This window comes from Pogoniulus pusillus, chromosome 3 (assembly GCF_015220805.1).
Source record: "Pogoniulus pusillus isolate bPogPus1 chromosome 3, bPogPus1.pri, whole genome shotgun sequence".
NCBI classification, from domain to species: domain Eukaryota; kingdom Metazoa; phylum Chordata; class Aves; order Piciformes; family Lybiidae; genus Pogoniulus; species Pogoniulus pusillus.
Genome location: NC_087266.1, coordinates 8,470,721 through 8,487,946, shown reverse-complemented (window position 1 = coordinate 8,487,946; position 17,226 = coordinate 8,470,721). Strand labels below are relative to the sequence as shown.

At 42.4% G+C, this 17,226-nt stretch overlaps 1 protein-coding gene across 3 annotated transcripts in view; it reads left to right on the top strand.

Annotated features, from left to right (window-relative positions):
* NOX4 (NADPH oxidase 4) overlaps positions 1-15,148 on the top strand; it is a 121,900-nt gene extending 106,752 nt beyond the window's left edge. For all 3 annotated transcript variants that reach the window (XM_064169752.1, XM_064169742.1, XM_064169734.1), the window contains 4 exons: positions 3,615-3,723; positions 4,292-4,360; positions 6,579-6,679; positions 14,043-15,148. In XM_064169752.1, coding sequence (XP_064025822.1) covers positions 3,615-3,723; positions 4,292-4,360; positions 6,579-6,679; positions 14,043-14,163 — 400 coding nt within the window. In that variant the 3' untranslated portion in view covers positions 14,164-15,148. The remainder of the gene's footprint in view (positions 1-3,614; positions 3,724-4,291; positions 4,361-6,578; positions 6,680-14,042) is intronic.
* Positions 15,149-17,226: the final 2,078 nt, after the last annotated feature.

Below are 17,226 nucleotides of genomic sequence, written 5' to 3'. Positions count from 1 at the left end.
TGGCCAGCCTGATCTACTGTAGAGTGTCTCTGCTCACGGCAGGAGGGTTGGAACTAGATGATCCTTGTGGTCCCTTCTGACCCTGATTGATTCTATGATTCTATGAGATATTGCCATAGGTTAGTGGCCAAAAAACATTTTCCAGTATCTATTTGGATAAAGCCATAAATTGGCTTCCAAGTAGCCAGTCCCATGACCTACCTTTGTAGCCCATATTCCCTTTGTGCACCATATGAGGTGGATCATTCAGTGATTCTGGGAGTGAGTAAGTCTTAGCCTGCTTCCCTTCTCAGTATTTAACCATCAACAAAACACTGCTTTGGTAAATGATCTGCCCTGGCTTACAAACAGAAATTGGCAGGTGTGAGCACACAGACTGCTTTACGATGCCAGTGCTGCAGGGCAGCAAGGACAGTCCTGTTATGTCAAGGACACGCAGGTCTGGGAGAGGTCAGAAGCTTGTTGACATTGTCATTTATTTCACACTCAGTTGTGTTCCTGTTGTATGTGTACAATTTAATTCCTAACCCTGTCCTTCCCTCCACTTAACCATTGAACTCTATGACCTGTTGTTAAGAAAATGTGACTTAGATTAAGGAAAGTTAGCGACTTTCATGCAGAAGGCTCTGTAAATAATGACTTATTATGGGCCCTGGTAACATAAGAAAGCAGAAGTGTTATATAGAAGTGGATTTCGATGAAATGGAGGGTTGCACTCTTATTTCATAACATATCCTGCTAGAGGTACACCTGAGAATATGTGTCTGAGCTCCTATTTTACATTTATGCTTGATTTACTTCATGAAGTCTTGCAGTCGAGCCTCTTTCTCACCAAGAATGCTGGTTTGTGATTAAATTAGAGCATTTCAACACAAAATGCTTGCATTTTTTTGTCTTCTTTTATCCTTTTGTATGGTAAAAGGCATTAATTTTCCTTGCTACGGCTCATAGTTACCTTGTCAGAGCGTGACCCCTCCTAAAGGCTTGTCTTAATATAGGCAGTCAGAAAAAGATGTTCTGTGGCTCAACAGTTTTGTTTTCTTTTAACCCTGAATACCAATTAAGCACCACACAGCTGCTTTCTCACTTCCCTCACAGTTTAATAATTGAAATAAAATATAATAATAACAACAATACTGATTGTAATTAAAAGTAGCATAACAAAATGAGAGAGAGATGAAACCCAAGAAAAGAACAAGTGATATACAATGCAACTGCTCCCCACCCTGTGGCTGGTACTTGGTCAATTCTTAAGCAGTAATCCAGCTCCTCCTGGCCAGCTTTCCTCACTTACATACTGAGCAACATGGTATAGAATATAAATGTGATGGTTTGGGTGTTACCTGCCCCCCCCCACACTTAAGAAAAATTACCCAAACTAGACTCAGCAGCTGGAATTTAAAGAATGAAACTTTCTATTTACAGCTTAGCACAATATAAAAGCAGACATTTACAACATATACAGAAACATGTGAGTTAAAAAGTAATACAGAAACACAACACTCCTTCTAGAAACCAGAGGCCCCAGGAGGGGCTCCCAACCGCCCTTCCACTTCCTTTCCACCCCTCTACCTTATCCCAGACTTTGCTTTAGGCTCAAGGTGAGTTTGGAGAATTGGCCAGGAGGGTTAGGAAGCAGAGAAATTAGTTACACAGGCAGGAGGTTAGAGAGAGAAGTGAATGCAGCCAGAGCCAGAGAGCAACTCTGTTATGTATATTTGTGTTCTTGTTTTTATACATCTCAGCAAGCCTATGAGTGAAGTAGACATCACCATTGTTTCATTTTCACAGCCTGTAATCTAATTCCTCTCACTAAAATATCCCAGCAAGGCTGAAACTGGCACAATCCCTTTGCCTAGATCAGGTCAACTGCCCTGGCCGTGCTCTCTTGCAGCTTGTGTACCTTTGCACTCGTAGTGCATGGGCAACTAAAAAAATCCTTGACTAAAATATCCTTCACTTAGGATAAGTACTACTTAGCATCAACTAAACCAGTATGTGTGATCAACATTATTCTCACACAAAATCCAAAATGCATCACTGTTCCTGCTGGTAGGAAGCAAGTAAACTGTGCTCCAATTGGAACCAGCACAAATGAAAAATCAGGAGTTCAGAGATGTTGTATTCCCTACCCTTAAAGCATTCTCCATGGGGATTTTACATGAAAGGTGAGTTCTCAGCCTCCACATGCTGCTGAGAATGTCTCTATCCTTGCTCCTCAAGTTTGCAGTGAAGTTTAGCAGTATGGGAGGTTTAGAGGACAGTGGTTGGAGCCATCATTATACCCTTGCTGAATATACTGCCAACACTTGTGTTTGAAGTAATGCACTGTGGGTATGGTGAGATCATAGAATAGAATCATAGAATCAACCAGGTTGGAAGAGACCTCCAAGGTCATCCAGTCCAACCTGGCACACAGCCTTAGACAATCAACCACAGCCTTAGACAATCAACCAGACCATGGCACTAAATGCCTCATCCAGTCTTTGCTTGAAGACCTTCAGGGACGGTGACTCCACCACCTCCCTGGGCAGCCCATTCCAATGCCAATCACTCTCTTTGTGAAGAACTTCCTCCTTACATCCAGTCTGTACTTCCCCCAGCACAACTTGAGACTGTGTCCCCTTGTTGTATTGGTGGTTGTCTGGCAGAAGAGACCAACCCCCACCTGGCTACAACCTCCCCTCAGGTAGTTGTAGACAGCAATGAGGTCACCCCTTTTCATCTGGGTTTGGCTCCTGGGACTGGTGTTTGAAGTTGACAGGCTGTGGCCTTCTCTATCTGAAAATTATTGTAGTAGGAAAAGGAGGAAACAGTCTGTTCACTGACCATTTCAGTGGTCAGAATAAGAGCAAACAGCGTTGCCAGCCAAGATGATACTTCCCAGATATTCATGCCTTATTTTAAATTATTCATCACTGGGATTTTTTTCACTTCTTTTTTATTTCCCAGTTCATTCCAGTCCTCCCTTTGTGCTATATTTGTGTTTTATTTGAATTAGTAATTTAGCACCAATAGTCCTGTTTTTCTAAATGCAATGCTAGAATCCGCCCATGACTGCACTTTACCCACCAGCACTTTTTCTGAGGGCTGTAATATATCTCACAGTTCTCTAACACAATGGAGCTCTGATTTGATTTGTTTTTTATGATCTCACTGCAGTATTAATTATAATCAACCAGAGCCTTTCACACAGAAAGACAGAATTAAGTCCTGACATTATTGCATTTGTCAATATTTTTGTCTTATGGGTCGCTTTATAAACCTAATAAGGAATTGACTTAGAATGTCTGCTTTGCTTTGAAATAAAAGTTTTATGATGATCTATGAGTCCATATTTGCTGCCCAAATCATCTGTACAGCTGACAACTTCCTAATGCAGAAGCAGTATCTGTGAAGGCAGTTAGCTCTGTGCTAAAGATTTCATATTCTCAGGATCATCTAAATGTCAGTATTGACCATTTCAGTGCCTGATCTGTCATAGGATGGAGAACAACTTAGTAGCTTCTAATGGCAATTCACATCCCCACTAATTATTATAAAAAACCATCTTAATATGTTTTCTTTGTAAGTGATGATTTTTTTATTAATAACCTAAACATCTTATTTTCAAGTGATGACTGGAAATGCTACAAACTCAGAAGACTCTACTTCATATGGGTGTGCAGGGACATTGAGTCTTTCCGCTGGTTTGCAGATCTGCTCTGTATGTTACATAACAAGGTAATGAATGTTGCTTGGAAGGGTACTGATAACTAAGCAAATGCAAGACATGTCCACACCACACAACTGGCGTGCAATAGGGAAAGGCAGCCTTGTTCAAAACAGCTGAGCTCCAGCAGTACTTCTTCTTGGGCCACCTGACCCAGACTCCATTTATTCTTGGAGCTGCACACAATGGTTCAAATATCTGTCACCATTATTGCATTGCACAGTGTTGCCATGTGCCAGTAGTCTGGACAGTTCTCTGTAGAAAGTTATGAGAAGGCAGAAGAATGTGCATGTTGAGAATTCTGAGTGGCCTTTAGCTATCTGGCTAGCAGATAGATCAAGAATGGAGAGGGTTTTATGATTTCAGTGCATTTTAAGAGCAAAATAGCTTCCTAAAACAGTCTTGTGTACACACCATATTCAGAAGTTCAGAGGAGTGCTATGCAAGTGCTTCTTCTTTAAAAGTGTTTCTTCTCTGGTGCTGAAATCCATGTCACTTTGTATAGTAGGCACAAGTGAGTCTATGCTTATATTAAGAGAAGAGATTTTACTTGACTAGCTGTTTTTATCATCTTCCCAGCTTTGGCAGGAGAATCGACCAGACTATATAAATATCCAGCTGTACCTCAGTCAAACAGATGGAATACAGGTATGTAGCTAAACACTGTTTGTAAGCCAAACTAGACCTTCAGGTAGTAGACAATGCAAACTGTCATTCAAAGGCAAAAGAGAATTTCTGTAGATAATAAAAACAGGAAATGAGACCATAAACTTAAGTGATTAATTCATTACTAGGGCAAGAGGTCAAGTCCATACCCACAGCATTAAGACAATTGGCTTCCCAGGGAGGTGGTGGAGTCACTGTCCCTGGAGGTATTCAAGAGAAAAATGGATGAGGCACTTAGTGCCATGGTCTAGTTGACTGGCTAGGGCTGGGTGCTAGATTGGACTGGATGATCTTGGAAGTCTCTTCCAACCTGGTTGATTCTATGATTCTATGAATCTAGTCCAGTAGCCTTAACTTAATGGGCAGAAATCTATATCTTCCTTTTCTAGGAAAGAGGTCCTTCCAGGCTAGGCCATGGATCAGATGGTTGTCCATGTTTGGTGGGAAATCTGCAACATTTCTGAGCTAGGAATCAATAAGGAATCATGCTAGGAGCTTGCGAGTTCAAATCTTCTTTTCAAATGCATATTTTGAGAGAAACTAGATTTTAAAAGCTTTGGATTTCTTTGCCTCAAATACAGATCAAAAATACAGATTTCTTGACGTATGAGACTGGAAATTGTACTGAACTGTCAATTGTTATGTATTACCAACCCCAAAGCTGAGCTAATTCCTCAGCTCTTGGCATCTCCTGTAGCTATTTACACTTGCGATCTTCATTTTACATTATTTAGCACATGAGCCCAGGCTTGATTCTTTATCCTGCTGTGTTTGGAAGCTCTCCATTGACTGCAGCAGGCTCAGAACCAAGCCTAACAATTACTACAAAACATGAGATGCAGTGAGAAATCATGCCCAAAGGATTTTGATCTGCCTGGTATCAGGTGGAGCTAACATTTCCCAGCTTTGGTAGGAACACTGTCCAATAGTCTAAATTATGTGATAGCTACAATAGTTATGAAAAGTGCTCCATAAATGTAATGCCTGCATGACATATGTGGATAGAAATGAGATGCTTGAAAATACCTCATTGATGAACCTGATATCTAGTTGCTACATAAAAACCTGATGTAGCACTGCATTGCAGTGACACAGTAAGATAGGAATAATAGAGAATCCAGTGCAAGTTTTTCCAATATCACACATCCAGCACCTACTAAATGTATTTAAAGTTTGCTTTAAGTCTTTTCTTCAAATCACTTTTCTTTTGTGATTGTTGAGCAGAATTGGCATAAACCATAATGTTGGTCATGATCGCTCAAGGGGAAGCTTGAGAATCTCAAGTCCCTGTTGCTATACAGCTTATGTGTTCACTGATGTTAGTCCAAAGTGTTGACTGCTACCAAAATTGTGGCAGTTTAGCTTCATGCTCCCTTTGCTCTGAAGTAGCATGCCTGGCTGACAACAGGGAACAACACCCATCCTTCAGCAAAGGCCTCTTGAACACGAAAGGACAACAGAGGATGAATTAGCCAACACTGTGTTTGAATTATTATGAGCAAAGATTTAGGTTATTCAGTAGTGGAATACTTGGGAGGCAAAAGAAGATGTAACCTCTCTGCCTTTGTGTCTCATGAGAAAAGATACCCAAGGAAAGGTAATGCCCTGCAGTGGAAGCCCGTTTCACATTACCAAAGTGCTGGTGTGTTAATGTATTTGGAATACAAAAGTTCCATTTGTGGAGCAGTTAAGGCTCATTTCTGCTGTCAGAGCAGCTCAAAACAGCTGGCAAACTAGTCTCAAGGAGAAATGTAAGACTTTTCCCTTATTACTTTTTCTCAGACCCAGTCATCTTAATAGTTGTACAAAGTTAAAAAAAGAGACTTCAGAAAGAAATATGATTTTTGCATCAGCAGTGTTTCTTCCAGCTTAGCCTTAAAAGCCAGTGAGGGAATGAATAGTAGGAGTATGGTTATTGTTTTACAGCTTAAATAAATTGGTTTAAAAGTAATGGGGAGATTAATGAGCATCTGCATGAGGAACAGTGTATAGTGAACACCAAGGAGGGCCATTGAAAAGGCAGCGAGCAGTGTATCGGTGCATGAAATGGCTGCAGTTTTAATCACAACTGCCTGATACTTGTGCGCAGGTTTTACACCTCAGCGATGTGGTAAGTCAGCCAATGTCAGAAATGGGAGCCCTGGGTGATATGAGACAATTTTGCAAATCAGGCAGAATGGAAATTTTTTGTTTCTTGCAGAAAATAATTGGTGAAAAATACCAGGCTTTAAACTCGAGGCTTTTGATTGGACGACCCCATTGGAAAGTCCTTTTTGATGAAATAGCAAAGTGTAACAGGCGGTAAGTACTGGTCTGCTTGAGGCATGCCATAGCTGGAAGGCTGGGGATTATTATCAGTTTCTAGCTATGCTTGGATGTTTGTATGTTGTGCATGCTCCCTCCTTGGAGGTGTTTGGGTCCAGGTTGGATGAGGCCTTGAGCGACCTGTTGTAGTGGGAGGTATCCCTACCTATGGCGGGGAGTTGGAACTGGATGGTCTTCAAGATCCCTTCCAACCTAGAACATTCTGTGATTCTATTTGCCCTGCCAGATATCCTACAAAGTAGGAGAATGAGTCCAAGGTGACATGGTATGTGCTTCCCAAAAGTACATTGCTTATTTTTACTTTCACTATATTCTCTAGGTGCTCATAAATAGGACGTTCAGTTGTTCATTCCAGTATGTTGAGTGACTTGTTCCTGGAGAATGAGGGGCATGGTGGCTCCCCCTTTCCTACTGTTACCTTGAGTTCTTGTTCTCTTAGGGCTATATCCTCAAGTTATTCTCAGGAATTAAATATCAGTGGAGAAGTCTCTACAGTCCTTACCTTTTCTTACCAGAGACACACACACAAAGGCTCAGAGATTCCTGGAGGTGTTTAAAAGATGCAGAGATGTGGTGCTGAGGCACATGGTTTAGTGTCAGACTTGGTAGAGTTAGACAATGCTTGGACTCAATGATCTTAGAGTTCTTTTGCAGCAAAATGATTCTAGCATTCTAGAAAATAGTTTTGGGCATTCACTGTAGATTGTAATGTTGAAGGTGCTGGTGCTGAAATGATCTAATGTTTTGTTGTGAGAGAAAGCCTGTACAAACTGAAAAATTACTATTTTTTCTACACTCAGAGCAGTTCATCTTTTCATGCAGCTAGAATGTTCAGTGACCCAGAAAATAAAAGTAATACATTCCCATCTCACTGCACAGAGACGTTCTTGTCTGTGACAATATCTCGCTTACAACCTGTCCTGGTTTTATATATATGTGAGGGATTATCTGGCCTGTATCAGGAATGGTGTGGTCAGCAGGAGCAGGGAGGTCATTCTGCCCCTGTACTCTGCACTGGTTAGACCACACCTTGAGTACTGTGTTCAGTTCTGGGCCCCCCAGTTTAGGAGGGGCATTGAGATGCTTGAGCGTGTCCAGAGAAGGGCGACGAGGCTGGGGAGAGGCCTTGAGCACAGCCCTATGAGGAGAGGCTGAGGGAGCTGGGATTGGTTAGCCTGGAGAAGAGGAGGCTCAGGGGTGACCTTATTGCTGTCTACAACTACCTGAGGGGTGGTTGTGGCCAGGAGGAGGTTGCTCTCTTCTCTCAGGTGGCCAGCACCAGAACAAGAGGACACAGCCTCAGGCTGCGCCAGGGGAGATTTAGGCTGGAGGTGAGGAGAAAGTTCTTCACTGAGAGAGTCATTGGGCACTGGAATGGGCTGCCCGGGGAGGTGGTGGAGTCGCCGTCCCTGGGGCTGTTCAAGGCAGGATTGGAGGTGGCACTTGGTGCCATGGTCTAGCCTTGAGCTCTGTGGTAAAGGGTTGGACTTGATGAACTGTGAGGTCTCTTCCAACCTTGGTTATACTGTGATACTGTGATACTGTGAATTATGCCCGAGACACTTTATTATGTACAGCCCAGGTATATATGCACTCAGCCAGCAGAGCACACACCTACACATTAGCATAATTAGTCAAGGACACAGCCCACCACATCTGCATAACCCATGCCCTGTTCTCCTCATTAACGAGGTGTCCATTATCTATCCCTTCTGAGATAAAGGTACTGCAGCTGGTGGGAATCAAGGTTTGTTATTATTCTGATCTGCCTGTTGTTATTCTCTTCACATCCTTTCCCACATCTCTTCTGCACATGCACCCCACAGCAGGAGACTTTCAGGTGCAGGCAGGATGTCTTGCAGTGCACAGTTTCAGCACAGTGTCACACTGGCTATGCAGGCTGATGGTGTGCAGCCATTTAGAGCCTGTTCCTGGTAAGATCTCCAGGCAAATTCAGGATGCAAAATGAGATGGCAACAGCCTCCCCTGCTACCTGCTTATCCTTTTTATCACTGTCCATCCCGAGACTAAGGGAGCATTGGACATAGATTAGCCAATCAGAATAGCACTTTGCCGGGCATCACCATAATAAGGTGAAGCCAGGGCTTTTGCCATCCTCTCCCACAGTTGCCTCCCCCCAGCACAGAAGTAGGGGGAACAGGGGAACATGTCTGGGCAAGCCAACATGGATAAACCCATGTTTGCCATATCAGGCCTACCACCACAATATAAAATTGCATCTTTTAAAATTGTTGCTTTCTACTATAATTGTCATGCTTTGTAGTGCTGGTTTACAAACAAAACACATCAGGACCAAACCTGGCTGTCCTGTATCTTTTTTTGTATACAGAATATATAGTGTTTGAAGATCCCTGGCACTTTTTTTTACACTTTTCTAAGATTGAGCAATGCCTTTTTACTGTGCTAGGCAAATATATTATAATTGAAAACAGGACAGTTTTAAACCAGAGAAGACAGACAATTAGACTTATGGAATGTCTTTGTCCAAATTCAGCTTTGTTGCTTGACTATTTAACCCCTACTGGCAGTTTTCTGCTTCAAAAGCTGATCTGATAGAAAGGATTATGTGAATCTGCCCTAATCCACCACTGGCAAAGTCAGTGGGGTGGGAACAAACCACCCTTAGCTGTTCATAGTAATTCGGATGCACCAGATTGAGTGGTCATGAGTGATTCACCTGCAGAACTTTCCCTCAATTTTTAGCCTCTATTACACTTCCAAAGTTGCCCAGGGTTTAACTCTTCTCTTCTGATGTTGGATATATCTACAGGACACTGATCCCTGGCTCTTGAAAAATACTAAAGGCCAGTGTGGATCACTGTGGGCAGTGTAAGGTGCTAACAATATGTATCTTAGATTCAGATCCTGGAGGATGTTGTGGGCACAGTCTCTTGCTAGACTACCTTGAAGTCTGCTACAGAGAGGCATCCCTAGTAGGATTCTTAAAGCGTGGAGCTAAATATCACTTAGAGAAGTGTTTTGTAGTAAAGAATCATAGGAAAGAAAGGGAAATAAAGAAGTCAGAGAAGCAAGCTGCCTCTCTGGCCCAGTCTCATCTACATAGAGGAGTGCTGACCTTTTATACTCTGTTCTGATGTCTTTTTTGTTTAACTGCATGGATGCAGTTTTAAAAGATGAAGGTGATAAGACTTCTGCCACTTCCTTGCAAGGCTGTAAGTGCACATAATATAGATGAAGCTACTAATGGTAGTCATACTTGCTTTTTCTTCTCTTCTGTCACATTACTCCTAATTAGACTTCAAGTACCATTTCCTCTGCATTTTCACATCAGGCCTCTTAAATTGTGCCACCATTTCCAAGCAAGATGTCTTTTACCACCTAGGTAATGTTCTAACTGTTGATTATCCTGCAGCTGGATAAGATGTAGGCTTTCTTACCCGTTCTTAACTTTTCTTACCCTTTGTCACCTTTGGACAGTTTCACTCTGACATGGGTCAAGAACTGGCTGGAGTGCTGGGCATAGAGAGTACTGGTGAATGGTGCCACGTCCAGTCGGCAGCTGTCACTAGTGGTGTCCCCCAAGGATCAGTGCTGGGCCCAGTCCTGTTCAATATCTTTATTGATGATCTGGACCAAGGGATTGAGTCCAGCATCAGTAAGTTTGCAGGCGACACCAAGCTAGGAGCAGGTGTGGATCTGTTGGAGGGTAGGAGAGCCCTGCAGAGGGACTTTGGCAGGCTGGATGGTGAGGAGAGGCTGAGGGAGCTGGGGGTGTGCAGCCTGCAGAAGAGGAGGCTCAGGGGTGACCTCATTGCTGTCTACAACTACCTGAAGGGAGGCTGTAGCCGGGTGGGGCTTGATCTCTTCTGCCAGGCAAACAGCAACAGAACAAGAGGACTCAGTCTCAAGTTGTGCCGGGGGAGGTCTAGGCTGGATGTTGTTAGGAAGTTGTTGCCAGAGAGAGTGATTGGCATTGGAATGGGCTGCCCAGGGAGGTGGTGGAGTCACTGTCCCTGGAAGTGTTCAAGAAAAGCCTGGCTGAGGCACTTAGTGCCATGGTCTGGTCGATTGGACAAGGCTGAGTACTAGGTTGGACTGGATGATCTTGGAGGTCTCTTCCAACCTGGTTGATCAGGGTATAGATAAGATCTGTATCTGTAAGATGTAGTCACATGTAACATGATAGACAGTTGTCCAACCTGTCAGCTATCTCAGAGAAACTTATCAGTTGTAGGTGAATATTCTCCCTTTTACCCTGGATGAGACAGGAACTTCAGTTTTTCTCCCTGGTCCAATTTTTCTATCTCCTGCTAACTTTATTTCAGTTATTATTTCATGGCAACTTTTACCTCAATGACCCTGCTGCAGTAAGGAGATCAAAACAACAACAAGACCACAATCAGGACAACCCCTTTGTTTCCAACATCTGCTGCCAGTGTTCAGGCTTTCACATGTATTTCCAATCTCCTTGGGCTTGTTTATGGGCAGCCAAGATATTTTCCACTTTTCATCCTGTGATTTTAGTAAAAGCTGTGCATAAATAAACAGGCAGCTGGCAAACCTCTCATCGGTTTAGCCATCTGGTTGGTTTGTGGTTTGTGAATTGTTGCTGTTGTTGCTGTTTGGGTCCTAAATAAGCAAAGTACGTTTGTAAGTGTCTCAGCTTTGCCAAACCTTCAGAGCATGACGTGGGACAATCCCAGCACCAGGTTCCCAGTTCTTTCTTCTGGACTAAGAGGAGCAGACTTGTGCCATCTACTGTTGTATTTCATATGACACCGGCATGTGCTTTGGGTCTGTTTACATAATAAATTACTGGTCTTGTTTCTCATGCTTTCTTTTTGACCATGGAGCAGCAGCCTGGTTCCTGTTCTGTTGTGTCCTGAATGAAAAGGCTTACGCATGCCTTGGCTGCCATGCTCTCAGCCTGGCGTAGGTCAAGTAGGCTCACGCTTTTCTTCAGAGAGACAATGACCTAGAAAAAGACATGAATAAATGGAGGAGAGAAGGGCATGGAGCACCAAGATACATTTATAATGCAGTGTAAAGGGGAAACCTCTCTCCAGGAATGAATGTAGGGTTTAAAATGGGTGCATTTGAAGCTCTGAGTCTGTTCTCTCTAGGTAACAAAGTATTTCACCTCTCCCCCACCTCCAACAGTTCACAGAATGGGTGTAATAATATATGCTGCCCTACTCATCTCATAGGAACACTGAGGAGTTATTTGCTCAGTGCTCTGAATGAGTAAAATCCTCTATTAATGTTTATAATTGCTAGAAAGAATGCCCCATAGCATAATTTCCCTAACTGTAAACATGTTAATGGTATTTATAAAGATTTTCAGACACAGCACTACCTAACTGCCTGTTTTCATCTGAGGAACAATATGTGCCATTGAACCAAACAAGTGATACACAATTAAAGCCCATCAGCTCAGGACAGTCGTGTGCTGCTCTGTATAGTAGCTGCTTTCTGCCATCTGCCTGTTTGTATCACAGCAACCAGGAAGGAGCTGAGCATGGCAGGGAGGAAGATATCTGCAGGCAGGGAAGTGGGGAATGTAGGTGGGGGGAAGATGTGGGATGTGAATTGTGGGAGGTAAGTGGTATGTGGAGGGATATCCAGAATAGATGCTCATGGTGGGCATCCTGGGAAATAAGTTTGTGAGTCTCTGGCTCACAGCATGGGGCTGCAGCACAACTAGGTTTCAGGAGACCCTTTAGCCACCTTAGCAAGACACCAACAAGTACCTAAACACCTGTGGGTACCTATTTATCACTTTGGGAGGGGACATAGTGGCCCAAGCCTTTGTTTTCCTCTCGCCCTTGCTTCCCAGTCAGCAGAAGAATGGGACAAGCCAGGACATCTAATAGCCCTATTAGCCTTCCAGAACACAACTCATGTACCTTTTTTCTCCACTGCACAACATCCCTTGTCCTTAAAAGGAGTACTGCTAGGATAGAAAAGTTTAAAAGATGTAGGCAAGGATGAGAAAAGTGCAAGTTAAGAATGTTTGCCGTGGATTGATGTGAGAGATAATGTAATTGAAGGCAGTTAGTCAGCATTGTAAGGTACCTGCACAAGGACACCATGGCAGTTACCTGCTTGACTTTGTGATGCTTTTTGATCTTTTAGTCCTCAGTTGTATCATGGCATCGTTGCTATGCACTGAGATAGAGTGGACTGCTGTGCTATTCAAGCTGCTGCCTAATATCTAACACCTACACTTGACAGTCTGTATCAAAGATTTCTTCTTTTATGTGTTAGCTGCCTTCTCTCACCAACCACATATGCAGGCAGCTTTAAACTGTGGCTTTGATTATCCTGCATGTGCTTAAATAAATAAGTAATGAAATACTGAAATGGTCCTGGAGGCAAGGACCAGAATTCAAGTCTCCAGCTTCTTGGTGAGTACTGTAGATCACAGTACCTAGAGCTGTGTTCTGTCTTGCATGCGTTCTCTCCATCCCAGTGAGTCTTTGAGATCTTCCTCAATTCCAGCAGGAAGATGAAGAATTTGTCTTTTTCATGGCGTAGAAGAGACAGCACTGCATCCTATTTCCCTGCTCTTTCCTTTCCCTTCTCATCTTTAAAAAAAAGGGAGGTAGAGAATGTGAATGGTTCAGTCCTGCTATTGTAGATGGGTCCTGTTCTGATGCTGGCTGCCAGTCACAGCCCTTAGGTGCTATATGGCTGTGAGCTTGAATTGCAGCCTGTTCTTCAGGTGATCAGAGAGCAAAGAGCTATTGTCGTTTCTAGTCATGTTAACTAATGAACTCAGGCTGATAGCTGTGGATCCTATGTTTGCCTTTTAGTAAGGCTTTCTAATACAGCTATTAAAGGAAAGAGTGCATACTAATGTGAAACTGCAGCAGCAAAATTATTCTGCTGTTGCCAGAAATAATCATGGGTTAGTAGTGCTCTGTTTTCATTAGTGCAATGCATCACCATTAGTGACTAGGTCTCCTGCTAGTGTAAATCACGACTTACACCAATGCAATTATTGCAGTGAGACACAGCTTTAATGAAAAAAGTGATTTATCATGGGAAAAAATCAGAGTGGGAAGCAGTAATTTTTCTCCTCTTGGTGTCATGAGACTAAGATAAGGCACTTTTTTTCAGATTTATCTTTAGTTGAGTAAGTCATAGGTCTTTTTGTGGGGATATTTGGGAGAGATCTAATGGCTTCATATGAACTGCATGATCTAGTGAGCTGTTCTCTCCTTGGCATCTATGCATAGTTGGCTTATGTATAATAGAGTGAGACCAGAATTCAGTTCTGCTTGTTGTTAGAAGCTACTGTTTATTTGCAGTGTCATCAGTTTCTTTTTCTTTTCACTTCCTTTTTTTTTAACAGGAAAACCATTGGAGTCTTCTGCTGTGGACCAAACAAAATATCTAAGACACTTCATAAACTGAGCAACAGCAGCAATTCTTATGGGACAAGGTTTGAGTATAATAAAGAATCATTCAGCTGAAAGTCTGTTGGACTGGCAAGACTGTAGGAGACAAAAAGTGCAATTTTTTTTCTTTGTACAACTTAAAAGTTCAACTGTGGTTTAAACAGACAGAAATGTACCAAAGAATAGCACAGATGTTCTTATTTATGTTTATTTAAGATATTGGAAGATGATGATGGCTGCAGCAGTATACCAACAAACAAGTGCTTATGCTCAAACCCAAATGCACTTGCACAGTCTTTGTGGCAGCGGTGAGTCTTTGGAGTTGTTTCTGTTAATTCAAAAGTACAGAAGCTGAGGAGAGACACAATTGCTTTAAGAGCTGATGGAAAGGATTCTGTGGAACGTTTGAACTTCTTTCACTTCAGTTTTCTGGAGCTAGATGAGTAAACCAAAACCCAGGTTAATCCAAATGAAAAAATAGTGTGTACTAAAAAGACTCTTGCTTTTGTTGGTATACAGATCTCATGGTTTTGAGGTGGAGAAAGTTCCATGTTAAAGATTTGATACATTGAATAATTGGAATTCTATATTTATAATATACAGTGTTACTCTCACTAGTTGACTTCTGTAATGGATGTGACCATTCCTGAATGGAAGAAAGGGTGAAATATGGAGAAATGTAAGTTAACCTATGGAGAAGTGAGTACAACTCAACTGTTTAATGCCTGTAGGCAGACTCCATCATGATGTAAATCCCAACATTTTGGTAAGGAAACATCTGTACATGGAGAACTTTCTGCCTTGAACTGATTCAGCATTCAGTGAGTTTGCAATGTAAGTGTGATTTATGCATGCAGAAAGATGGAGCAAGAGTGATTAACAGGAGCAGACAAGATATGGTGTTTTATTATACTGTGTACTCAACATGGAAGTTGCACTCAGTCTGCACTCACATGCCCTGAATGTCAAATGCTTCGAGCATTTAGATGCTCTTTGTGATTATTTTACAATGCAGCAGGTTGAAATCCAATTTTAGAGGTCCCAGAGTATGTTTAGTTGACTGTGGGTACCTTCCCTGGAGTCACACTTGTTTGTGCTGGTGTCATAGAGCAGGATCAAGCTGGATCTACAGTGTACTAAGAGTGAAGCTCTCTTTACTGTGCCTTTTTGTGTCATGAATGCAAATAGAAACCTCATGAGAGCCTCAGGATGGTTTCAGTTTGTTCCAAAGGGGAGGATCTGAAACATCCAAATTTAAGCTCTCCTCCACCCCACAGCTGTTTTCCACTCTGCTCGGAGTTGCCATGGAAGAGCTCCACATTGAAACAGGCACTTCCTAACTTTTTGGTTCTGAAAATCAACTTTTTTTTTTCCTCCATCCAATAGCTGATCCAACTTCCTTTATTTCTTCTTTACCTCCCTTCTCCTTATTTTGCCAAAAAGAGGGAGTATAAGCAGGAGTCAGACACTTAGCTGGTGTAAGTAGGCATTGTTCTAGTGCATCTTAATAGAGCAGCATCACTTTACCTCTGCTGAAGCCTGCTCCTTAATCTCCAGCAGCAGCTTGGGAGCAATGCTTTGTAATGTTTACAGCACACAAAGGCATAAGGTGGCTCAGCTTCTCTTGTGCCTGTGGTTTGCCAGTAGTTAGCACAGTGCATTAGATCTGGTTCACATCTTCCCAGTGAAGCCTTTTTTGATTTTAGTAGGACAGACACTAATTTTCAGCTTTGTACAGGGGTCAGTCAATATCAGTGTTCAGAAAGCAGCATTTGTCTCGTAGGTTGTGTATGGGCATGTTGAATGTGTGAGTGAAACTGAGTTTGGTCTTTGCCTTGGCAACTTCTGCTCAGGAGGTGCCCTTGATGGAGCAGCGTGGGGACATATTCTTTCAGTATCTGGATTTTGCACTGAAGTTTTTACCCCTGGCTCTGCCCATTTGAAATTCAAGGCAGGAAGGAAAGAGTCAGAGATGGACATGTTCTTATTGATGAGAATTCTCAAAGTAGCCTAGATGAGAGAAGCCAAAATAGAAATACAGTGTGAGGTGGAAGCCTACATTACAGCTACTGATTTTCATTCTTTAATTCATCCATCACTGTAAAACTGAAGAGGCTGCTGGTACTGCATGCTTTTTCTGTTTGCTGGCAGTTAGCTTAAAGCATGATTGAAATTATGACTGCATCTACCACAACCAGTGATATATTCCCTCTTGTTTTGGTATCCACTATCTAATGTTTTTAAGTACAGTTTAGACTCACAACACTGTTCGTGGTTTCACTTCACCTCTCTGACAGACACCAGTTCTATTGCCATGTAATGAGCAGCTACTTTCATAGTTAGGTCTGTGCTAAAACAGATTGTGTTTTTCTGGCTCAACTCCTATATAGGTAGTGCTTTACAATTAAAATAGTAATACAAGTTCTGTGCTCGTTTTCTGCACTGTAGCAGAAGCTGACTCCCTGTAGGCAAGTTAAGTGCTCGTCATTACATTAGGCAGTGCTGTCAGAGCGAGAGGTAAGCAGAGGCAGGGTCTCCAAGAGCCATTGTCTTTGTTTGCCCTGTACCAACCTCAGCTGATCCACTCATAAACCAGGACTGGGACTGTGTAACTTCCTGGAGTGTTGTAAGGCTTAATTAATGTTTTGAGATGACTTCAGCACACCTGCACTGAAAAGATCTGTCTAATTGCTATGCAACTGTAGTTGTGCTTTATTTTATATAAACCTTTCTATTGCTGGTATGAGTAATTGCTACACCAGGTGAGGGTGAGTTTGGGAAAAGGCTAGAAGCCTCGGATGATTTTTGGTTGTCCTTGAACAGTAACCATGACTTGGCTTCAGGAATGGCAAATGTTAGTATAAACACATTCTGTCTACATGCTGCATTGACTTTGCTGCTTTTCAGTGTGCCTCCAGTTTGCAAAAACCTAGCCAAGCCCTCTTTTAAACTCCATAGCTCTTTTATTTGTAAGCCACACATATGTGAAAATACAACTTGGTGCCAGACAAGTAAGTGAAGGCTGACAGCACTTAATTCCACCTTTACAAATCAACCGTATTTACATAACTGAACATTGCTTTATGCTTTAAACCAAGTGGGCCTGCAGGGGGAAGGATCCCACCATGTGTTCTGCTA